Source organism: Arvicanthis niloticus, chromosome 1 (genome assembly GCF_011762505.2).
Source record: "Arvicanthis niloticus isolate mArvNil1 chromosome 1, mArvNil1.pat.X, whole genome shotgun sequence".
In the NCBI taxonomy this organism is placed as follows: domain Eukaryota; kingdom Metazoa; phylum Chordata; class Mammalia; order Rodentia; family Muridae; genus Arvicanthis; species Arvicanthis niloticus.
Window position 1 is genome coordinate 112,817,229 of NC_047658.1, and position 26,062 is coordinate 112,843,290.

General features: G+C 39.4%; 1 protein-coding gene across 5 annotated transcripts in view; it reads right to left on the bottom strand.

Moving 5' to 3' along the window:
• The window catches only part of Kdm2a (lysine demethylase 2A), a 74,560-nt gene that overhangs the window by 12,080 nt on the left and 36,418 nt on the right, over positions 1 to 26,062 (bottom strand). For 4 of the 5 annotated variants that reach the window (XM_034495672.2, XM_076915129.1, XM_076915125.1 and 1 more), the window contains 8 exons: positions 25,234 to 25,340; positions 24,698 to 24,791; positions 23,533 to 23,686; positions 21,904 to 22,019; positions 18,265 to 18,391; positions 15,158 to 15,552; positions 2,525 to 2,608; positions 103 to 372 (listed from right to left, as the gene is read on the bottom strand). In XM_034495672.2, coding sequence (XP_034351563.2) covers positions 103 to 372; positions 2,525 to 2,608; positions 15,158 to 15,552; positions 18,265 to 18,391; positions 21,904 to 22,019; positions 23,533 to 23,686; positions 24,698 to 24,791; positions 25,234 to 25,340 — 1,347 coding nt within the window. Of the gene's footprint in view, positions 1 to 102; positions 373 to 2,524; positions 2,609 to 5,079; positions 5,420 to 15,157; positions 15,553 to 18,264; positions 18,392 to 21,903; positions 22,020 to 23,532; positions 23,687 to 24,697; positions 24,792 to 25,233; positions 25,341 to 26,062 lie in introns of those variants that run through there. The other variant, XM_034495680.2, reaches the window with a different exon arrangement.

Here is a 26,062-nt window from a genome sequence, read left to right on the forward strand (position 1 = left end):
TCTTTCTAAACCCATCTTAGCTGAGTCTCCCTTACTTTACATATACACAATTTCTCTGGCACCAATACCATTCCCTGCAAAGTTTTTACCCAGCTCACTTACTGCTAAGCACTGTCGGAGGACACAGGATTGCTTCATTCGTCCAGGCCCACCAAATTTCTTCATGTCCCTGCAGTAGTGGCAGACTCCACATTCTCCTTGCACACACGCTTTGCATTTCCTACAGCGCACTCTTCTCCGCCTGGCTCCTGACACAATGGGGGAGGCTGCAGCAGGCCTTACTGGTGTTAAGCGTGGAGCTGGCTTCATGGTGTGAGGCTTTGTGATGGGAATTGTAGGAACTCTCACTTTAGGCCTGGTAGGGAATTTAAGCTGAAAAAAAAGTAGTGAGGTCAACCATATTCAGTTGCTCTAAAACTGAAGAGGGCAGATCACATGGTAATGTACCTGGCCTAGGACTTAGCAAAGAGATGTCTGTAGGCAAAACTAGTCACAGTAGATTTTTTTTGTTTTGTTTTGTTTTGTTTTGTTTTTCGAGACAGGATTTCTCTGTGTAGCCCTGGCTGTCCTGGAACTCACTCTGTAGACCAGGCTGGCCTCGAACTCAGAAATCCGCCTGCCTCTGCCTCCCAAGTGCTGGGATTAAAGGCATGCACTGCCCGGCTCACAGTAGACTTTTATAAATAATTCTTTATAAATAAATTTTTATTGGAACAAAGCCATGCTCATTTACTTATGTTATCTAAGGCCATTTTCAAATGCTATAGAACTATGGACAATTTGACTGTGTGGAATACAAACATACAGAATCTCAACACTGACAGCAAAATTATCTCTTTTAATTTACAGAGCTTGCTCCTCCCCAAAGTTTTCTGGGTTAAGTGTTGATGGTACTGATGGTAACTCAGAATAAGCCCCTAAACAGGATGACAAAAATCCTAGCAGGTGAAACTAGTCTTATTCATTTATCATTCTAAATAGAAGCACACATGACTTGTTATATTGCATCTAATAAATTTAAGTGTAGAATAAATTTCAATGTTTATGATTTTAACATGTGTTTATTTACCTTGTTAGAAACCTTTTCAAGGATATGAACCACACCATATTATTTTTTTAGTTTCTTATTATTTCTTTTTTTCTTCTTCTTCTTCTTTTTTTTTTTTGGTTTTTCGAGACAGGGTTTCTCTGTGTAGTCCTGGCTGTCCTGGAACTCACTCTGTAGACCAGGCTGGCCTTGAACTCAGAAATCCGCCTGCCTCTGCCTCCCAAGTGCTGGGATTAAAGGCGTGCGCCACCACCGCCCGGCTTCTTATTATTTCTTAAATAATTTTCTAAGATGAAATACCCAACAGCCATAAATAACTGAATTGTTCTGAGACAGTCCCTCATGACAAGTGAGATTCCTTCTCCCAGGAAGAGGGAGGTGGCTCTTTAAAGATACTATTCAAGCTAAATAGGTGGTGGGGGCCCAGAGGCAAGTGGATCTTTTGAATTCAAGGACATCCTGGTCTACAGAGTGAGCTCCATGACAGCCAGGGCTACACAGAAAAATCCTATTTCAAAAAACCAAGAAGATATTCAACCCAACACTTTTAACATTCTGTCTAAATACCCCCAGAATGTTAAGGCTTCGTAACTTTCAGGTAGGAAACATTGAAGAAAAGCCTTATTTGGCTAATGGTCACAGACAGCAAGGTAAAAAGTTATACAGGAAGTAAACTACGAAGGTATGTGAAAAAAGGAACAGACATTTTATTTGCTGATGGAATTTCTTTTTAATCTTAGCTGGGTGTGATAGCAATCTACCTGTAATCCTAGCACATAGGAGGTAGAGGCAGGTCATGAGTTCAAGGGCAACTCTGTAAACTTAATGAGACCCTGTTTCTTACCATAATAATAACAACAACAACAAAAACCTTCTAGTATTAGATACATATGTACAGGTTTAAACTAGCTTTCAATCATATTTAGCTAAGTTTCTGGGTCAGAAGAATAACAATATCTACTTTGGTCAACAATGTATACCAAAGCATCTGAACCTGATGAGAACTCCAGCATGATAGTTTTGTTAAGTCAACTTCAAAGAGAGACAATTACCCTGAACTATGAGTCAGAACAAAACCAAGTAATGATTAACCATTGGTATTTTATTTATTTCCTCATTTATTGAGATAGGGTTTTGCTATGCAGCCCTGACTCTAGCCTGGAACTTTTAACAATCTTCCTCCCTCTATTTTCTGAGTGCTGGGATCAAAGAAAGGCCTGTACCATCCATATGCAGGCCTATTAAGTTTTTGTGAGACAGGGTCTCACTCTGTAGCTCTGGCTGCCCTAGAGTCACAATATAGATCAGGATACTCTCAAATTCACAGAGATCTACCAGCCTCTGCACAACCTTTCCTGACTATCAAGGCATCAACCAAAGCCCATCTGTGTCTAGCTGTCTTTTAATTTTAGAATGGTAATGATAAATTGGCAATAAACTTAAGTGGCTTGAAGATCAAGCAGAGGATTCTCTTACCTTATCCCTTTTTGGCCACTGTACTATAGGGACTCCAGTGAGGGCTAACTTGGGATCACTACTGGCAAGTTCTTCCAGCAAAATCTAAGGATCAAAGAGAAGAAGAAGCTGAGTATGGTCAACACAAAAGCCAAGCACTCTCAACAACATTCAGACTCGGCCTTACCCTTGCCCTGTGAACACAAGATGGACAGGTTGGCTGCATTTCCCCCCTTCATACAGACTTAAGGCAAATCACATACATCAACAATGAAAAGAGAAACTTCAGACTACTGCTATCTGCTATTGAAACTTTAAACTTCAAACAACAATGATTCTAGGTTGGAGGAAACAGATCTAGTCAGCTCCAGGCCAGCCTGGGCTACACAGTGAGGCTTTATCTCTAACAATGATAGAGATTTCTTTGCTCTCAACACAGTATCTATGTATTTCTAAGAAAAGGAAGCAACCAGATACTATAGTGTTACAGTGTTACTTGTCAAGCAATTCTATACAGGTACAGGATAGTAAAACTTTTCATTACTTCTGTACTTTTCTGGGTTTTTGTTTGTGTTTTGCTTTGTGTTTCAAGACAAAGTTTCTCCACATAATTCTGGCTGTCTCGGAAGTCTCTCTGTAGACCAGCCTCAACCTCGTAGAGATTCTATTTGTGCCTCCCTGTTTATGCTGGAATTAGAGTGCAGCTTCTTCTGCACTTTTCCATAGCAGCAGTTATCAGTTTTTGTTTTTATTTTGTAGGTGTGGGCAAAGGGGCATCAAAATGAATGGCTAATATTAAATTAGTAGGACAGTATAACCTTAACGTCCTGGTTCAACAGAAGACTTACTTCTGGGGGAGAAGAGGAAGCAGTACTGGGGAGTAAACCCACAATCTCACACATGCACATTCTAGGCTAATGCTCTACCAATGGGCTATATATCCCCAGATACAGACTTGTTCCAATGCTGATTACAGCTGCATGCCCTCTGGGAGTTGACAGTACACGCGCACACACACACACACACACACACACACACACACACACACACACACGCACACACACGCAGTTTGCTTTGCATTTATAACTACTGATAGGAAAGAAACAGTCTTAGATCAATGGTTCTTATGACTTTTTAAATAAAAAGTTTGATGGCTTAGGAATAATGTGACGGCACAATGCTTCCAGTGAATCACATTTGGTTGGCTTTATTTTGAGACATTTTATGTCTGAAAGAGATTCTGAACCACAAACCACCTTATAGAATAAACATCCCCTTTGACTACAAGAACCACAAAGCAATGAATGCTACAGCAAAGGAACATAACAGAAAGGTTGGCCTTTTGAGTGTATATGCTAACTTTCAGCAAATACTAAATTTTGACCTAGAAGGATTAGTGCTTGGGTCATCTTTAACAAGCATTTTCAAAATCAGAACTTTTAATTATTTTTATCCTTAACCTACAGATTATGCTCTAAATTCCAAAATTAGGGCTCATAAAACCTCTTTACATTCTGAAAGATTCCTCTATTAAGATTCCCTTTTACCAAATCTCCAGATGCCTCACACCTTCCCCCAAACCGATCTCATTTTCAGTCATTTTATTTACTTCAAGTTGCTATGGCACCCTATTCTAGAGCCTCATGCTAGCACCATACTGTGTGGGGGTGAAGAGGCAGGGTGTGGTACCATGTGGGACAAGGTTCTGGTCCCAGCTCCTAATCTCCCTAGGGTGAAAAATTCAGGTCCATTCAAAATGTGCACTGAGGAGTGTATGGCTCCCCTCCCCCACTTTGCATACTGGAGGAGTAGGACTCTGCCCATTTCCTCTGCGGGAGAGAACTGAGCTGTCCACAAACAGGGACTTTCCACTTTCAGCAAAGCAGACTGCACAGAAAGACCTATGATTAAAAGTAGAAAAGGAACTTAAGTTCACTGGAACAGTTTAATTCCACCTGCAAGACTTTTGTAGGGGGCACGGAGAAGGGCAGAGACAAACTGTGTGGGCTGTGTTGGGTGGGGGCAGCTAACATACACACCACTCAATTACTGGGGTATGTGTGGGTGTGGAGGGAAATGCAGATTTCCTTTCCAGCCTAATTCGGTGGGGCCAAGTCCGCAACGATTTCATTTTAAAAACAACAACAACAAAAAAACTGTAGCTAAGGTCCTAGGAGTAACCATAAAAAAGCCACCACCACTCCCCAGTGGGGATTTAGGATCAGGGAGGGGGGGTGGGGTGGGTGTGGGTGGAGTGCGGAAAGGCTCTGCCTATCTAGGTTCCAGGCATTTGGGAGAACATTCAAACACAGGCCCACACCCCAGAGAACACAGGAAGGGAAAGAGAACGGAGGGCCTCTGACCAAACAGTAAGTACTCCCCAAAGCCAAGCAACCCAGTTTCAAAGCACATCCCACCAGCTAGAGAACAAGTGTTAACAACGGCTCAAACAACACAAGTAACACACACATTGTCCTGGACTCGCCCAACAAGCAGTTCTGCCTTTTGCAAGAGACAAAGTCTCTACAGTTATACACACCCCAAACCAGAAAGGGCTTGCCAACCGACCGCCTGACCTTGCATTTCTTGTTGCTCTGGAGCTGCAGAGGCTCTTGGGTGAAGTTTCCCCAGCGCCTTTGTTTTGTTTTCTGTGTTGAAGTTGTGCGGCAGGAGTTAGCTTTTCTGCTTCTAGGAAAATCCTGATTTTCGTGAAAATCCTGAATCTCCCAGAGCATGTAAGGTAGGACAGTCCTGTTGTAACCTTTCAGGATACTCAGAACAGCGTGGAGCACTCTGAGCTCCTTCTAAAGCCCTTCAGCTCAGCCGCGGCTTCCTGTGCCTGCGAACAATGCTGCTGCGTCACCCACATGCAGCTCCCAGAAATGCTTTGCAACGGAAGATGGCAGGAGGGGGAGCGCAGCTCGAGTGAGCCAGCTAGGCAGAGGGCCTGGCCGTTCTGCTGCAGCACCCGGAGGGGAGGTGTTTGGCAGCCGCTCACCTCCTCGTGATTGGAGGAAGCACAGCCGGGGAGGGAGCTTGGCCAGCTCCGGCCCCAGATCCTTCCCTCTAACACTGCAACAGGAGAACCCATGGCCAGCACAGGGAGAGCTCTTGGTAGCAGACTTCAGGAGGCGCCCGTGGAAGAAAAGGCTTTAACCAGATCCACAGACTATATGTCTTCGTACCCGTACAGTAGCCCCACATCATTTCCACTCATTGTCACTTATTGTTATAACTAGGGCTCTCATACTGATGGTTCACAGATTTCTTTCCTCTCTGGGATCCCAACAAGAGTCCTGCCTGAGGAGGAAGCTGGCAGCAGCGTGCTTTTCCCCAGCCCTTCCTGAGTCAACTGTCTCACACCTGTCCACACTCACATAGCTCCATCCCACCAGCAAGTATTTCTATCAACACCTTCAGAAATACCATATTACAGGTAACATAGAGGTAAAATATGGCTGTTCCCATCAACCACACATACAGTACATGCCCACTTTCGGTTGTGCAAGGAACCATCAGCACATTAGAACTCTATATGCAACAGTCTTTTAGCAATTCCACTGTGAACAAATCAAGCTACTCCGGTGCAACCTAAGGTCAGAACACTTTATCCTCTTGACTCTATAAAAGGTATAGGGAGGGAGTCAGGGAATAGGCCTTCCTCCCAGCTGCACTAGACTCCTCTGCTCATCAGAATGCCTCACACTCTGCCAGATTTCTGTTTCTAAATGAGCTCTGCCTGCTTCATTCACAACCCTACTGCCTGAGTTTTTTGGTGCAGGAAATATAGGTGTGACTATCTTATCTTCTTATTGATATTCTCTATAAAGCAAACAGCCCTTTATCCTATTGACACTTCAGTGTCATCTATTCCGTCTAGAGGTTCTTGAGCCAAGGTGAAGCTCAAAATTTGCTCATATATTCATTAGGCTACTGTGGAATGGGTAGATTCACCCAGATCAGAGGCCTACAGGTGTATCAGCATAGGAAGAGAAGCTGAGCAGGAAAAGAAGGCTAAGGAGCAACAGAATTTGCATTTTCCAGATCCTCCTAATATAATTGTTGATGCTGCTTTGGCATAAACATCTGGCTTTCACTACCATTCTGTTTTTTTTTAATTAAACTTATTTATGTGTGCATGTGGATGTCAGAGGACAACTTTTATCATATGGGTCCCTGAATGGAGGTTGTCAAGCTGGGCAGTAGGCACCATAATCCTGAGTTTCTGGAATAGATATAGTAGCCTAATAGGCTTTCTTGGATCTGAGCTGGTGTCAAGGGCTGTGTTTGTAAATACGCTTTCTGCCAGACTATTTCCCTCCCTATGTTGCCTACCCAGGCTTAGCTCTAACCTGTGGGGGCTTAAAGTGATCCTCCTGGATTCTGAACATGTGGCATGTACTTATTTTCATAGTAGCTTACAGAATGAGACACTTCTGTGTTCTTGACAGTTCTTCCAGGAAATGCTTACATAGTCGTCCTGACCTCAGATTGCTCCTCTGCACTTCTATTTTAAGATTTCAGGACCAAGTATATTCAGTTTATTTCATATGAGAAGTTTTGTTTAACAGTTATCTAGCTGGGTCTAGAGAGGTGGCTCAGAGGTTAAGAGCACTGACTGTTCTTCCAGAGGCCCTGAGTTCAATTCCCAGCAACCACATGGTGGCTCACAACCATCTGAAATGGGATCCAATGCCCTCGTCTGGTGTATCTGAAGACAGCTACAGTGTGCTCATATACATAAAATAAATAAATTCTAAAAAACAAAAAGCAAACAAAAAACCCCCAGTGATCTAGCTATTGAGAAGTTTCTTTAAAAATGCTTATCCTCAGTGCTCTCTATCCTAGAGTACTTTAGAAAAACACATTACCTCAAGGAAAATTGGTTATTAGCAAAATCTACCAAAAACAAAACAAAACAAAAAAAAAGAAGAAAAAAAGAAAAGAAACAAGAAACAAGATATGCCACTAATATATTTTCAAGTTACATATTAAATGGCCTAATTTGACCTCTCCTTTAATTAACTATAAACCTTGGCTGACAAAAAAAAAAAAAAAAAGTAAACTGGACACGGTGGCAAACACCTGCAATGCTAGTATTTAAGAAGATGAGACAAGAGAACATAACTTCAGAACCTACTTAGACTTCACAATGAGACCCTATCTCAAAAGTCAAGGAGGAGCCAGCAGTAGTGGCTCACATCTTTAATCTCAATACTTGTGAGGCAGAGGCAGGTGGATCTCTATGAGTTCAAGGCCAGCCTGGTCTACCTCGCTGAATTCTAGAACAGCCAGGACCACATAGAAAAACCCTGTCTTGGAAACAACCACAACCACAACCACTGCCACCATAGTCGTCGTCGTCACCGTCACCACCACCACCACCACCACCACCACCACCACCACCACCAAAAGCCAAGAAGAATATGACCTTTTTATAACACAGCAAACCTGCAAGAATCTCATACTTTAAAACATAACCTTATTTGACTTAAAATTGAGTTATTGAAAATTTCCTATTATTCAGTTATAATGTGGAGAAATGTGAGCCAAGTCTGGTTAGTAGCACCAGTATCAAGTGGCTCACAGGTTGCTTTAACTCCAGCTCCATCTTATGGCCTTTGAGGGAACCCTCAGACATATGGATAACACATACATAAACACAAACGCACAAGTTTAAGTAAAAATAAAAAGAAGACAAGGCATGGACTTCATACCTTTAATTTCAAGCATTCAGAAAGCAGAGGCAGTGGATCTTTATGATTCGCCTGGCCAACCTGGTCTACATAGCCAAATTCTAGGACAGCCAAGGCTATGTACTGAGATCCTGTCTCAACAAACAAACATACATCAAAATAATCTTTTACAATCCTAGGGGCTGGGGAGTAAAGTGCTTGCCTTGCAAGGATGAGGACTCAAGCTCAGTTTCTGGCACCCATGCTGGGTAGCTTACTCCAGCTCCACAGGATCTGCTATCTCTGGACTCAAAGGGCACCTGTACTCTCACATCCATATAGACAAATAGTCTCAAAAAACAAAAACAAACAAACAAACAAAAAACCAAAAAAACCAAAAACACAACTTTATCTGGGAAGTTGGTGGTGGGTGCCTTTAATCCCAATATTTGGGAGGCAGAGGTAGGCAGGTCTCTTTGAGTTCCAGGCCAGCCTGGTATACAGAGTGAGTTCCGAGACAGCCAGGGCTACACAGAGAAACTATGTCTCAAAAAATCAAACCAACTAACCAACAAAAACAAACTCCCCAAATCTTTTTAAAAAAACACCCAGGTCAATAGATAAAGTCAGTAAGCACTGAGCAAAACCAACAGCCTGATTTTGATCCCTGGAATTCACAAAAAGGTTTAAGGAGAGAACCTATTTCACAAAGTTGTCCTCTGTACCATGGTAGGCATGTACCCACTTAGGATACTAATCAAAAGCATTGTTTTCAAAGTGGGGGGCATCTGACAGTCCAATACCTGAGGGCCATCTTCTGGGCTTACATACGTGCATGCATCCAAACACCACATAGTATCTTGTTAGTAAAAACTGCAAATGAAAATTTATTGTATGTTGTTTATTTTTATTTTGTGTTTGCATGCTTTCCCTGCATGTATATGCACCAACTGCATGCCTGGTAACTGAGGTAAATAGAAGTAAATTAGATTCCCTGGAATTGGAATTATAAGTGGTTGTAAGTTGCTTTAAGGGTGCTGGTACTGGAACCTGGGTTATCTGAAAGAGCAACCAGTGCTCTTAAAAAGTGAGCCATCTCTTTAACCCCAGATAACTACTATTTCTATGCTTATTTGCTACCACAACTCTGATTCAGTACTATTATACTTCTGGGGTGGAACTTAGTGCAAATTTTTAGGTAAAAGATAACATTTTAAAAGCTTAGAGCATGGATTTATCGCACTACAAAGAATGATTTCCCAATTAATAAACTGAAAGCTGTTAGCATTTATAGAATGCTATTATAATAAATTTGTTTCATCTAACAGGACAGTTTTAGCTGGTGAAAATGAGAAGACTGGCACATTCTCCTTACTTAGGATAAACTCTCTCATTTTCTCTCAGAGTTTGCTGAGCCCTGTGCATAGGAAATGCACAATGTATGTACTTACTTAGTCTACTTCAATGCCCATTCTACAAATGGACTCAAAGGTCCTAGAGACCAAGACTAATAATGGAGTAAATGAATTTCATATATTTGTGACTAGCTACTATGTTACCACTTCTTAATGACTAACAGTAAGATTTAAATTTTTTGGTGCTAATATGGAAATACATTCTCTGTCACTGAACTCCACTTCTAGCCCTTATTATAACAATTTGACATATATAAATGCATATACACATATATGCATATATATGAGGAAAGTATAAGCTTTCATGTTTCTAGTAACTTAATGTTGCAAAGTATGATTGGTTCATAAGTGTATATACACTAAGGATTCTTTATCAGCGAAATAAACCAAAAGAGATATAAACAAAGCAATAAAGTCCAATTAAATTCTTCCAGTTGATTGTCATCACTTTTATAGTATCCTGTTCACAACAGCTCAGAATGTCCTTTCAAGAACCAGTTGCAATGAGCTACTTCTATGAATGGAACTATACTATACACAGTTCACCTTCTGCCTTTCTATTCAATATATATTAAGTTGCAACTCTTCTACTTGAGAAACTAAGAATATCCTATAGTAGAAATACTATCTTTATTACATTTTCTTAAGCAGTCAAGGTTACTCAAATGTTTCCAGTATTATCCATGATGATTCACTTTATCAATAAACTCATACTCTTTAAATGCTTTATTTTTACTTAATTGCATTCTAATTTTATATTCTGATTCTTCAACACTGTAAAACTTAACATTTTAAAATGTTGAAAGTTCTTTATCACAGCACTAAAATGGACTTTTCTTTAAGGAAATATGTAGTTATGGCTATGTCATCTCATCATTTTTTTTTATCTGTCCTGCTCACTATTTCTTTTTTTTTCTTTTTCTTTTTTCTTTTTTTGGTTTTTCGAGACAGGGTTTCTCTATGTAGCCCTGGCTGTCCTGGAACTCACTCTGTAGACCAGGCTGGCCTCGAACTCAGAAATCCGCCTGCCTCTGCCTCCCAAGTGCTGGGATTAAAGGTGCTCGCCACCACTGCCCGGCTCACTATTTCTGAGAAGCAGATAGACTGTAACAATATATATAATTCCTTTCTGCATAAAAGAATAACCTCCTTCCTTTTGTCCCCCAACTGCAACTTAGCCACCAGCACATAAGTGCTAAGTTCTCCAGTGTTCAGAGTTCCCATCTGTGTAGTGATCTGACACCTACCAACCTAATTGTTCTAATTTTGTTAGTAGTGTTGTTTGAGACAAGGTCTCACTCCAGCGCAGACTGGTCTCAAATTCGACATTATTCCAGCCTTCTGAGTGCTTGGTATTTATAGGCAGGAGCTATCACCTTGCCTTAAAAAGAAAGGGGTGAGGGATGGGGGCACTTTACTTTTAATTATGTGTCTAGGGGCATGTGCACGAGTAGTAGAGCGTTTAGGCCAGAAGAGGGCACCAAACTGCTAGAGTCATCATTAGCGTGAGCAGGAGTGAGCCAATCAACATGGATGTTGACTACCAAACTTGGATCCTCTTGAAAGAGTGGTGAGTGCTTTTAACTGCTGGGTCACCAATCTAGCCCTTTACAATGCCTTAAGAAAGGGAGGGTTAGACTAAAACTCTGCCAGGCTGTTCTTAAACTCACAGAAAAAGACCAGGCCCAATGCTTTTTTTGTTGTTACTATTGTTCTTGATGCTCAGATTCTTAAATTTAAGCTCTGAACTTTGTAAAACTCTCATTACACATAACTGATGGAATGTAGCTGTTCTCTAAGACTAGATTCAAGCATTTTATTTTTATTTTTGAGAGGGATCCTATTTTGTTGACCAGGCTGATCTGGAACTCCTAGGCTCAACTGATCCTTCAGCCTCTATCTACCTTTTGAGTAGATGGTGCACGCCTTTGATCCCAGCACTTGAGAGGCAGGCAGATTTCTGAGTTCGAGGTCAGCCTGGTCTACAGAGTGAGTTCCAGGACAGCCAGGACTATACAGAGAAACCCTGTCTAGAAAAACCAAAAAACCCAAAACCCAAAACCCAAAGCAAAACAAAACAGAGAGAGAGAGAGAGAGAGAGAGAGAGAGAGAGAGAGACAGAGACAGAGACAGAGACAGAGAGACAGAGAGAGAGAGAGAAGGTATGAATGAAGTTCTGAAACAAGAATCTAAACACTGTTGTCTATTCAGTCATAGGCCACTAGGTTCCTCATGTTCCAACCTGTGCCACAATGTCTTAGCTAGTAATTCTTGATAAATAGAAGTTCTGTGTGATTTTCATACGGTTAGAGTCCTTTGGAAGCCTCCCCTTAACTCATCTGCCTGCCTTACTGCTGCTTCCTTTTCTTTTTTTTTCTACATTCTCTCCTGGTAATCTCTTGGACCACTTTTTTCTTTAATCTCCGTATAGAGGCCAAGCATGGCAGCTGGTACACACTTGTGATCCTAGTACTTGGGAGACTCAAGTAGGAAGATTCCTAATTTGAGGTCAGTCTGAGTTCCCCAGCAAGATTGCCTAAAAACCAAACCAAACAATTTTTCTTTATTTAAGCTACATTAAATTGCTTACTTAAGCAAGTTTTTGTATTTCTAGCAGAAATTTTGACCTTGAACAATAAAATATTACAGTATAATAGGGCATCTACAACTGGATTTAGTTAAAATTAGATATATAGACATACTTAGATATACTTAGAACTGAAAAAGACACTCATTTTTATGAACTAGAAACACACAGACCAAAGAATGTTGTAAGATAATCTTACGAATTGTTTCTTGTATAGATTTTCTAAAGACAATTATTCAAATTAAACAAGTCTCAAAAGTCAAAATTTATTGTTTCCCACATGAACTTGTGATGGAATAGCTGCAAAAAAGAGGTTGTTGTAGATACAGGTACAGACACCTAATTTCTGACAAAGGCATTAAAATATACATTGGAAAAAGACAGCTCCACCAAGTGATGTTTGGAAAACTAGCTTAGACTATATCTATGTAAAAGGTTAGACTTTTTTACTCTAAACAAAAATCAATTCAAAATGGGTCAAAAATCTGTAACATCAAAATTGATAGAAGAAAACATGGATGAGGGCTAGTGAGACCATTCCGTGGGAAAAGAGCACCTGCTGCTAAGTCTGGAGACCTGAGTTTGATCCCTGGAACCCATGTCATGAAAAGAGAGAAGTAATTCCACACTAAAACAGTATGTTGTTTGCTTTTTTTAAATGGAAGCTGAGTTTACCAGCAGATACCTTTAATCCCAGAACACAGGAGGAAGAGGCAGAGGTAGATAGCTATCTGTGAGTTTGAGGCCAGCTTGGTCTACATAGTCAGTTCCGGGATAGCTAGAGCTATGTAGAGAGATCCAGTCTCAAAACCAAATATACCCCTGAACAACAGGGAAGGGCCTGGGGGCTACAGAGATGGGTCAGTGGTTACAAGCTCCTGTGGCTCCTTCAGGACAGCAGTTTGGTTGTTCAGCCCATTGGACATGGCTCAGAAACACCCGTAACTCCAGTTCCTCTGGCCTTAATAGGCACACACATATAAAGTAACATTTTATTTTATTTTATTTCATTTCATTTTGAGACAGGGTATCTAAAGTAGCCTTACAGCTACTTTTTGTCCTGTGATCAAGCTAGCCTGGAAAGGTGCTGAGTCATCAACATCACCCGGCTAAAATACAACATAACACACTTCAAGATATATTTGTAAGTCAGGTATGGTAGCATAAACCTTTAATCCCAACAACTAAAGAGGCAGAAGCAGGAGAATATCTGTGAGTTTAAGGCTAACCAGGTCTACACAGGGAAGTCTAAGATAGCCAAGGCAACATAGAAAGACCTGGTCTAGAGAGATAACTCTGTGGTTGAGAGCATGTATCACTCTCCAGAGGACCAGAATTCAAGTCCCAGCATCTGTATTAGGCAACTCAAAATACAAAAACTTCAGCTTTAAGAGAATCTGATACCTCTGGCCTCTTTAAGCACTTGTACTCATGATGTACATACCCCACACAAATACACACATTATCATTTATTAAAAAATGAAACAAAGCCAGCCAGGTGGTGATGGGGCTCATGCCTTTCATTCCAGTGCTTGTGAGGCAGAGGCAGGCGGCTCTCTATGAGTTTGAGGCTGCTTTGGTCTACAGAGTGAGTTCTAGGACAGCAAGAAATACATAGAGAGACCCAATCTCAAAATACAAAACAAAACAAAAGAAATACAAATGCTCAATGACTATCTGAAAAGGTGTATTTAGTCATCAATACCAAGTAAACTAAAGCTGCTGTGAGATTTCATCTCACTCTGGTTCAAATAATTACAGACGACCAATGACTGGAGAAGGCTGTAATAAAGAGTTTGCTGTGCAACTCTAAGAACCTGAGTTCAATCTCCATCTCACTGCAACACATATGTCTCTGTCCAATGATAATAATGATAATAAAGGAAAAAAAAAAGAAAAAAAAATCCAGTGATAATGCTAGTGAGAACCTGTGTAAAAAGAAATTTTTATACATTTCTGGTGGAAATGCAATTTGGTACAGGAACTGTCAAAGTCAGAAAGACAGTTCCTCAAAAAACTAAAAGACAAAGCTACTACATAATCCACCTACAATACTGGGTATATACCTGAAAGATTCCAATTCACCATACCACAGATATTTGGATAGACATTTTTATTGCTGGACTATTCATAATAGCTAAGAAAGGTAACCAGCTGAGGAGCCTATTAAGATAAATGGATAATGAAAATATGGCACATACTATACAATAATAATTGTAAATAATAATTTCAAAATGGTTTTGAAAAGTAAAACCATGGCATTTCAAGAAAATGGGTGGAACTACAGGATATTATGTAGAATCTATATTTGTGTAGGGGAGGGAGGATGGGATAAAAAAGAAACCATAAGAGGAAAGAAAAAAAAAGAGGAAAAAACACAGGGTAAAGAAATATATGTGACATACAGGCAGAAAGGGAGACTATTTGGGGTAGGAAGGGAACCACAGAGAATATGGTTAGGAAGGACAGAATCAGCTTCTGGCCAGTTTCCTATCTCCTATCTCATGGTAGGGATGTTAGGATGGACACCACTGCATTAAGTTTTGCCTTATTTATTTATTTATTTTTGTTCTCTCTTTTTTTTTTTCTTTTTTCTTTTTTTTTTTGGCTTAAAAATAAATACAGGCCCTGGAAAGTAAATCAAGGTCCTCATGCTTATGCAGCAAGGAAATGCACCTGCTATACCATCTCCAGGAATCATACTCAGGTCATCAGGTCTACTCACTGAGCCATCTTACCTGTTCCCCTCACCCCTCACCATTTTTAGTGGTAAGCTTCAAGTTTTTGTCAACACTAAATACACTTATGTTCCTATTTTCAAAATGGTGACTTAATGTTACTCTAGAAATTGAAATACTGGGCAGTACTGACACAGGTACATATTAACTTTCCTGGAGTTGAAATATCCATAATTCCTGTACTTTCTCCCTCCAAATCAAGAAACTTGACTTTCCTACTCATATCAATGGCTGCTTACCTTTACATCAGCAATCAGAGCATCTTCATCTTCTATCCCTGTGGGGACACACTTCTTGTGCAGTGGCAGTGACTCTAACTTATCTACAAGACATCGAAGACCTTCAAGTTCAAAGTGGGTCAGATGTACTTGCCTATCCTTTCTAGGGCTAGGCTGGGGATCCCAAACTTGGCCATTGTGGGATCCCCGGCTAGAATCTGAAGATGAGTCTCCAGACAAAGTTTTCTTCAGACTTGGAAGACTTCGGCAGGCTTTGCCAAGTGTATCATAATCCAGGTTGACTCCATTAGCAACAGGGCTGGTAAGCACGGATCGCTTACTGTTCATGCGTTGGGCTTCTCTATCCACCCCTTCTTCATCACCATTTCCAGACTCCAACTCATTTAATTCCATATCTACCAATGCAAAGGAAATAAATGCTAGTTGGCTAGTTTATCAACAAGAGAAATAGCACAGTACGTTCAAGTTTATAAATGATAAGGCCAATGTTTCTGAAAATCATAGTTACAAACAGAAATAGCCCTATATGAATTGGGTGGAGTGGTGTACACCTTTACTCCCAGTGTACTGACAAGGAGAGTAGAAGGATCTCAGTGAGTTCCAGGCTAGACTGGTCTACATAGTGAGTTCCAGACCAGCTGGAGTGAGACCCTGCCTCAAAGAAGAAAAAGAAAAATGTCTATGAAACTACCATGTCGAGGCTGGAGAAATGGCTCAATGGTTAAGAACACTTGGACCTGCAAAGGATCCAGGTTCGATTCCTAGTAACCACAGATGGTCCACAACAATTTAGAACTCTAGTTCCATGGGATCTGATACCCTCTTCTAACCACTGCAGGCACCAAGCACATATGTGGTACAAATACATTCATACATTCCCATAATAAAAAAATTTTAGAAAGAAGATACTACCACTGATACAATTAAGCATTTCTTTTGATAACAGGTAAATGTTAAGGCACAGAACTTAAACACAAAGAGATTAGAGTCTCATCAGACTAGTCTAAGGGGTCGCTTTATCAGTTATTAACTATAATATCATAAAAAAATTTTTTAAAATCTTGAAGGTTCAAACTCGCATTTGTGCCAGGTGATGGTGGCACATGCCTTTAATCCCAGCATTTGAGAGGCAGGTGTAGGGGACTCTGAGGATTCTCTCATTTGTGCCAGGATCAGAAAAATAAACAAACAAAAAGACAAAGCTTTAAAAAAAAGGTTTCTCATTTGTAAAATCAGGCTAATTATATCTACTCACAGGAATATGGTTATATTACACATGCATGTATCATATGTAATAAGAATTTAAACTATATAAACTACTTATTAACAGAAGATTTTGACTACTTGTATATAATAAAACATATTTAACTGGTCAAAGGTTTGAATGTTCAGCCCTAAATGGGAATCTATATATCACGTCTTCCAAGGCTCAAGAACCAGAGAGACAGAAAGAATATAGTGGCTGAAAGAAGGGATGGTGTACTAGTCAATGCTACATTCCAGGAATAAAACAGGAATCTTGAATTTTTGCTTTAATTGTTTATGATGCACAAAAACTGCATAAAATTGGGCCATCAATTCCCATCATAGATGGGAGGGCATCATAAGACCCTGAGCCTCACATAAGTCTATGGACAGTTAGGTACTACTAGGCAAGTATTGCTCATAAGTCCTTTTCCTCCCTGGATCTTTTGGAAGTTCCTGGTTGTAGGGAGAGGGAAAGAAATTTTCTTCAGTGCTGTAGCCACTTATTGCCCATGTCTATAAATATCCTTTATACAGGATTCTATGGTAACTCTAACTGTATTTATTAGTTGATAATCCACTAAAAGAATTATAGAGATAGCTCAACAGTTAAGAAAATTAGCTGCTGTTCCACATGACTTGTGCCCCCCCCCAGACACGAACACGCGTGCACACACACACAGTCTATAGCTTCAGTCCCAGAGGCTCTTCTAACACCCTCACATAGATATGCATGTATGCACCAATGCATATAAAATAAAAATGAATTAATTAAATTCTCTATTAAAAAAAAAAAAAAAGAAAAAGGAAGAAAACCTCCCTTTAAGAAAATCAAAGTAGCCGGGCGGTGGTGGCGCACGCCTTTAATCCCAGCACTTGGGAGGTAGAGGCAGGCAAATTTCTGAGTTGGAGGCCAGCCTGGTCTACAGAGTGAGTTCCAGGACAGCCAGGGCTACACAGAGAAACCCTGTCCCGGAAAAAAAAAAAAAAAGAAGAAAAAAAAAAAGAAAGAAAGAAAGAAAAAAGAAAATCAAAGTAGACAGGGACTAGATAGGAAAAAGAAAGAAGATCTGTATGCAGGAGAGATAAGACTTGAGAGTGATGAAAGACAGAAGTTTGAATATATCATAAGAAAAAAAAAATATATATATACACACACACACACACACACACACACACACACACACACACATACATATATATATGTTTTTTTGTTGTTGTTGTTTTTTCGAGACAGGGTTTCTCTGTGTAGTCCTGGCTGTCCTGGAACTCACTTTGTAGACCAGGCTGGCCTCCAACTCAGAAATCCACCTGCCTCTACCTCCCAAGTGCTGGGATTAAAGGCGTGCACCACCACCACCCGGCCAATATATATATGTTAATAAAAAACCAAAAACAATGTATCACTTATCTTGAGGAGATGAATATAGCAACCTAATCAAGGATTAGATCACAATATTTCATTCAGCCCCATAATTCATATCTGTTTGTGTATTCATATATGTTTGTGATTTGTTCAATCACAGTAAATGAATTTGGAATTTTCAAACAGACAAGTACCAAAACAAACCAAAAAAGCCCAAACTATAACTACAGTATATTGTCAGCTCTAGTGTGTCTTAAATGTTCATGGAATCAGGGCTAGAGAGATGGCTTAGCGGTTAAGAGCACTGACTGCTTTTCCAGAGGTCCCAAGTTCAATTCCCAGCAACCACATGGTGGCTCACAATCATCTGTAATGCCCTCTTCTGGTGTGTCTGAAGACATCTGCAGTGTACTCATATAAATAAATAAATAAATAAATAAATAAATAAATAAATCTATCTTTAAAAAAAAAAAGTTCATGGAATCAAGATACTTACCCATGCTAAGGGATTCTTTCTGAAATTCCTTAGTTAGGTGGGATCGGTTGGTTATGCAGTATACATAGCGCTCCAACACATACCAGCACATTTCATAGTAAAATGGGTAACGGAATTTATTTGGAACCTACACAGAAAAAGAATAATGAGAAAACAAGGCAATGACAATTTTCAAGGGAAGAGAATATGAAAAACAATCTCTATAACTACAATAATCAAGACAGGAAAAATTCTTTGTTAGTCAATCTACAAATTCAAGCTGGCACCTGAGGCCAGAACTCAAGTCAATCTCTCAATTTTGAGAGACAGGAATGGAGTTTGTAACTGAAATCCCAGTACTCAAGAGGCAAGAAGCAAGGTCAAGGCAGGCTTGGACTACACAGAGAGACCCTGTCTCAAAAAGGAAAAAAAAAAAAAAAAAATACTGCCTTAGAGTTAAAAGTATGAAGGCATTCCACCCTTGGCTCTGTTTTTTTTCTGACTCCAGGAAACTGGACATCTTTTGAACTCTATGGGCATCAGACACGTATGTGGTGCACATATATATATGCGGGCAAAATACTCATACATATATAATAAGCTAAAAATTTTTAAATGAATATATTTTTTAAGAGTATGGCCTGGACGGGCGGTGGTGGCGCACGCCTTTAATCCCAGCACTTGGGAGGCAGAGGCAGGAGGATTTCTGAGTTCGAGGCCAGCCTGGTCTACAGAGTGAGTTCCAGGACAGCCAGGGCTACCCTGTCTCAAAAAACCAAAAAAAACCCCAACAACAACAACAACAAAAGAGTATGCCTGGAGATGACTCAGAGGTTAAGAGCACTGCTGCTCTTCCAGAGGATCATAGCACCTACACAGTGGTTTATAACTGCCTATAACCCCTGTCCCAGGGGATCTGATGTCCTCTTCTGGCCTCCACAGGCATAGTGTGCATGTGGTACACAGACAAAACATCCACACATATTAAAAAAGAAAAGAAAAAAGAAAGAAAGAAAAAAGCCCGGCAGTGGTGGCGCGCGCCTTTAATCCTAGTACTTAGGAGGCAGAGGCAGGTGGATTTCTGAGTTCGAGGTCAGCTGGTCTTCAAAGTGAGTTCCAGGACAGCCAGGGCTACACAGAGAAACCCTGTCCCGAAAAACCAAAAAAAAACCAAAAAAAAACCAAAAAAAAAAAAAAAAAAAAAAAAAAAAAAAAAAAAAAAAAAAAAAAAAAAAACCAAAAAAAAACAAAAAACCCACAGGATAAAGAACCAAAGAATGATAAACAGGGCATAAAGTTACACTTATAGTAAGTCTATCCCTGTATGTATGAAATTATAATTTTAAACCATTCTCAAACAGTATGATGTTTAGAAGACTGAGCCTTTGTCCAACATCTACCTTGAGTTTCCCTGGGTTGTGCTTTGTAGTACACCCTCCAATCAGACTAATCTGTGTGGTTTTATCTGTCACTATCTTTGTAGCGTGAGCACTCTTTCTAATTCAAAGCATCTTAAAAATTATTTCAGAAATATAAAGAATGCCCCTTAGATATATCATTGTCAAGGATAAAATAAATTACAATTATCATAAATCAATGAACAAGGAAGATGAATGCCAGATGCCATTCTAAAATATATCTGCTACCCTCTGGCTAATATCTCTAATCCTAGAACCCAAGGAGCAGGGACAAACAGATTTCTGTGAGTTTGAGGCCAGCCTAGTCTACATAGTAAGTTTCAGAACATCCAGAATTACATAGAGAAATCCTGTCTTTTTTTTTTTTTTTAAATACTATTTATTTATTTATATGAGTACACTGTAGCTGTCTTCAGACACACCAGAAGAGGACATTGGATCCCATTACAGATGGTTGTGAGCCACCATGTGGTTGCTGGGAATTGAACTCAGGACCTCTGGAAGAACAGTCAGTGCTCTTAACCTCTGAGCCATCTTTCCAGCCCGAGAAACCCTTTCTTAAAAGATAAAATTAAACTAGGCATGATGGCCCACACCTTTAATCCCAGCAGCAGGGTCCCAGAGGCAAGTGGATCTCTGAGTTTAAGACCAGCCAGGGTTGTTTTTGTTTATTTTGGTTTTAGTTTTTTCCAGCCAAGGCTTCATGTAGCCTTGGCTGTCCTGGAATGCTCTCTCTGTAGACCAAGCTAGCCTCAAAGTCATCTGCCTTTGGGATTAAAGGCATGAACCAGTACCAGCCGACAGCCAGGGCTGTTATACACAAGAGAAACCCTGTCTTAAAAAAAAAAAATTGACATCCATCCATCCATCCATCCATCCATCCATCTATCTATCTGTCATTCTCTTTTTAGAAAAGCTACATATTAAGGCCAAAATCCACACTCCTATGATGTGCTGCTGTCTTTGTGATTTTAAAATGAAAAGGGATTCCTTTTCAAATCCTTTTCCCAGGTCACAGGGTATCATTATGAAGCGAAGAAATCACTTTATCATTAGACAAGAAGCATACAACCAATGAAGCATATGACCAGACCTGGGTCTCTTATATGATTATGGCTTTAACCAGAAGTTTCTTCTTTCTCATTTAAAAGCCAATTTCTTTCTGGCAAAAGAGTAGAGAGCTAAGAAATAACAGGCATTGGGTCTCCTTTTTTTTGGGGGGGTTGGGGGGTGGGGTGGGGGGAGGGGGGTTTCCTTAAACTAAGTACAATATACTATGCTTCTCCATTAGCCTTTGAAATATATTAATACTTTTTGGGAAAGTTCTTGAGGAGTTGAGATCAAGTATAAATTATATTTTAAAAAATCTCAATAAATTTGATGAGAGCTGATTAATATTGACACTTATGATGGGGAGGAAAGGGCTCAACAAGATGGCCTTTGCCAATGGTTAAAGATGAATGCTGTCAAGCTGGATGACCTCAATTACATTCCTGGGACATGGTGAAAATAAGAGAATCTGACTTCTACAAGTTGTCTTTTAACCTCCACTCATGTAACTTGACATAGCAAAACAAAATACAATGTACACAATAAATAAAATTTAGTTTTAAAAAGATGCTTGTATTTTTACAATGGGAAAGTGAAGAAAGGGAAGACTGGTAATCAAAATAAAGGCAGAAAACCTCAAAGTTGTGGTCTGAAGTGATCATCCCCATTCCACAAATTATTCATGAGCATAGAAATAAAAACATGTTTCAAGGGATTATACAAATATCCAGAAAGCAGCTTCACAGACTTAGAAGTCCCTCAAAACAAGAGTCAAGTGTCTAGTAAATTTTTTTATTATGTTCTCAATACATGAAAACTTAATGAAAAAACAATGTGAAAATGTGACAAGTTATCCATAAATCCCTGATTCATTTAGTGATTTGTGGGGGTGGAAGATAGCAGTGTATGCATATGAAGGTTAGAAGGTCTGCCCTCACACCATGTTCATCCTGGGGCTTGAACTCTGTCATCCAATAGCATCAGTGTCTTTACCTGCTGAGCCATCCCATCCCATCTCTTTATTAAACCTGTCTTTTTCTTTGATCTTGCTACATAGGGCAGGCTGACTACTTAAACTCACAGTCTTCCTATCCCTGAGTGCTACAAAGATGAGAGGCATGTGTTACTAAGTTCACCTAACATCTATCTTAAATGGGGAAACATCTTCACATATAATTGTTACATTACTCACCCGTGTTCGATCTTCAATGCTATATATCTTTAATTGCATGGGGATGTTGAAGCTATGCAAAAAATTGCCTCCAAACACTAATGTGTCTGTAGGAGTATACACAGCATGAATCCAACCTGGAAGACAGGGAATAGAGTCAGGATTGAAAGCACATACTGCAATATAGTTTCTTCAGAATAGTACAAGACTTGTAGATTATATTCTTCTCTTTTTTTTTTAAGAAACAAGTCCTTGATGCATAGCCCAGGCTCCTTTAATGGTTGGTCAAGTTACTTATCTCTCAAAGCTTCAATTTTCTCTTTAAAATTAGAATAAGTTGTATTTTATATGGTAGTGAGCTTTGAATGAATATATGTATCTAAGGAACAAGTTTTTTTTTTTTTAAGACAGGGTCTTAAAATGCTGTCCATGCTAGTCTCAAACACATGCAAATAGCTAAAACTGTAAGTGTATGATCCCACACTCAGTAAAAGATGTGTGGCTTTTTAAATTTTTTATTGCTAGAGATAAAGCCCAGGGTATTATGCATGCTAAGCAAGTACTCTACCATCATGTTACTTCCCCAGTGCAAAAAACTTTTAATAAATGCTGTTACCATTTTTTTTTTTTTTTTTTTTTTTTTTTTTTTGGTTTTTTGAGACAGGGTTTCTTTGTAGTCCTAGCTGTCCTCAAACTCACTCTGTAGACCAGGCGGGCCTTGAACTCTGCTTCTGCCTCCCAAGTGCTGGGATTAAAGGCGTGCGCCACCACTGGCCAGCTGCTGCTACCATTTTTTGAAGCACCAATTATGTGCCAGGTCCATACAGGATAGTTTAATATTCTTATGTAGTTTTCTTAAATAAAAACAGATTTAAGTATTTGACCAAAGTAGTACTGAGTAGGAAAATGCATAGCCAGAATTCTCAAAAAGATAGGGACTCCAAAATTTATACTTTTTATATGCATTTATTTTACAATTAAGATGCAATGAAAATATTCACAGTTTAGTCATGCTTGGTGGCATACATCGTTAATTACAGCACTCAAGAGGCAAGGGCAGAGGCCAGCCTGTTCTACACAAGAAGCTCCAGGACAGCTGGGGCTACACAGAGAAACCCTAGCTAGAAAACAAAACTGCTGATTCAGCATTCCCCACTCAGGTGAGGAAAGTTGGCTCTCCTCACTAGAGAGGACACATCACAAAGTTCTGAATTACTGGGACTAGTATATTGTCTAAATGTATATACTTGAGAAGCGTTGTACCAGTATTAAGCACTGCTTTCATTATTTTTCAAGATTTACTTATTTATATGAGTACAGTGTAGCTGTTTTCGGATATACCAGATGAGGGCATTGGATCCCATAACAGATGGTTGTGAGCTACCATGTGGTTGTTGAGAATTGAACCCAGGACCTCTAGAAAAGCAGTCTGGGCTCTTAACCACTGAGCCATCTCTCCAGCTCTTCTTATGTTTTTAAATACATATTCTCTCTGTGTACTCCATAAAAACAGGAAAACACTATTGTCTGCTGCTGACTGTATACTCATGCACATCCATGCCTTGCTGGACATTGAATTCAGAGCCTTGTGCATAATCAGCTTTCTTTAAGAAGCCTAGAAAGCAACCGACTTTCCCCCACTTCGCTTACCTGAGGGAATAACGAAGGTATAGCCCTGCTTGAGCTCAATTCGTTGGCAATCTGACACCCGGTCACCCAGAAAGATGTCTCCCTGTTTCCCTGATAGCAGCCAATTCTCGTACAGCTCCAGGTTGTGGGCTGTAGGGGGGATGAGCCAGAAGACCTGTGAGTTAAAAAACTTCAGTCTGTTAACAGCTATTGACATGATCCAGTCGTCTCCCTCAACTGATAAATAGGCACAAAGAGGATTGGAAGGTAGATTTGACTATCTGGGTAGTTCAGGACCCAAACAACTTTCTTGCCAATCACTTGGTCTGACTGAATCTAGATTTCCTGGGATTGTGGCAGTAGAAGAACCCTGAACACTAAGAGAAAGAGGCTTATTATGTGGGTAATTCCTTAATAACTAGCTAGAGGCTTAAACAGCCCAGTTATTTAGATGTAATTAATCAACTCTAAGATATTGCTCTAGGCTGCTTTGTCTCAAGGTAGTAACTAAGATCAATAGGACAAAATTATGATCCCATCTATACAAATATAAATAAACAAAAGAACTTTGGATACAGAGGTATCCAAAGCTGTTTCCATCCCAGCTCTGTTTCTGTTAATAGATATAGTTCCTCCAAGTGGAGGAATGGCTAACACTACAAACCTCTGCTTTTAATTCTAGACTGCAATTCTAATATACTATTTAAAAAAAATCATGAAAAGATGAAATATATTTTATTATTATTAGAATACAACTCTTTTATGATTGAAAGTACTTTTTCCAATCCTCAAAAAGACTTAATATTCCCTTTGGTCACATTTCAGAACAGTATCTCTAGACAGGGAGAGCTGCATTTACTGGACTTTTGGTTAATAGATCCAAAACTTATGTTCCCTTTCTCTACGTTACTTTTCTTACAGATACAAAAATGCTATTGTCCTCCTAAAATTACCTCTTCAACTTCACCTAGAAAATTCCTGCTTTAAGAATTGGCCAAAGATTGGTAGAATGACACTGACCTACATAAATACTAAAACTCCAACGGAATAGCTACAAAAGTTAACAGAATCTATAATTCTCTTCAGATATGAATGATGTTTCTTAATATTATATTACTAAGTTTCCAGATTATATTAAACATGCAAATCATATAATTTCTAATTCCAATCCTAACTATGACCATACCTTTCCACCTTGGTGGATGTGATACCAAACAGAAGTACCTCCAAAATCCACATGGAAGTCAGTATAGCAGCCTCGAACACTCATTAGACAGTACCTGAACCAAAGAGAAGCAGCAGCTTTAATTAGTACACTAATAAAGAGAAACTACCCACTAAAAGGACATTCTCTTCCCTAGTGAACCCTTTGGCAACTAATAAACTTCTAGTAGGTTTTCTTTCTTTCCTTTTTGAAGGGTTTGAGGCAAGGTTTCTTGGCTGTCCTGGAATTTGCTACTTAGAGCAGGCTGGCCTTGAAACTCTGCATCAAGTCATGGAACATCATATCTTGCTAAAGGAATGCAGTTCTATGTCACATTTCCAGGATCATATAGTCTTTCCCTTTATTATTAGATCATGCGCTATCTAATTTCTCACATATTCTTCCTTATCAATTTGATGATTTAAAACAGCAAAGCTAGAAAAGGGATGGACTGTTCTTGTTGTCAATATTAAACCTCACAGGACACTGAGGAAAGTATACAAGAACAAGGAACTTACTTTTGCACCTTAGGGTACTGCATCTCTAAGATGGCATTTGTTGATTCAGTCTGACTTTCTTTCAAGTGCCTTGGCCACATGTTATCTACCCAGTCAATGAAATCCACCTTTTAAAAAAAAGAGAGAGAGACATTTAGGGTCCAAGAAAAGCAGTGGGGTTACAAAGAATTTTAAGGTCAAGAAAGTAACTCCTTTATAAATGTACACTGCACAAAATAAAATTTAAAAATCTGTGAGCTTTAGAGTCAAAAGACAAACATTCTGTAAACAGATAAAAAAGAGAAGTGGTTCCAATAACATAACTGTACAGCTAGCTCTGGTCAAAATGGATTCATTAAAGACATTTTACAACTAGAAACCTTCTTCTGTCAATATTGGTACAGTAGAGGTTGAAAACGTGTTTATGTGTAAAATTTTTAAGAGGTAGTCTCTGAAGATACAAAGTTGATAGTTTGATCCCTATGTCTTACATAGTGGAAAAGACAACCAATTCCCTTACACGTGTACCACGATGTGCATATGCACACACACTTATAAAATAAATGTTTCAAAAAATGATATATCAAAAAAGAAAGAAAAGAAATTCAGTACGTGGCATAGAAACTACTGAGTTCCTGATTTATCAAAAATTTGAGATCAAAAGGACAGTTTGGTGATTAGCTCTATTCTTTGAAATGGCTGGGTGTGTTAGTGCACACATTAATCCCAGCACTCAGGAGGTAGAGGCAGGAGGATCTGAGTTCCAAGTCAGTCAACCAGGTATACATAATGATTCTTTAAAAAAAAAGAAAGAAAAAAGAAAAAGAAAAAAAGAAAAAGAAAACAGAAA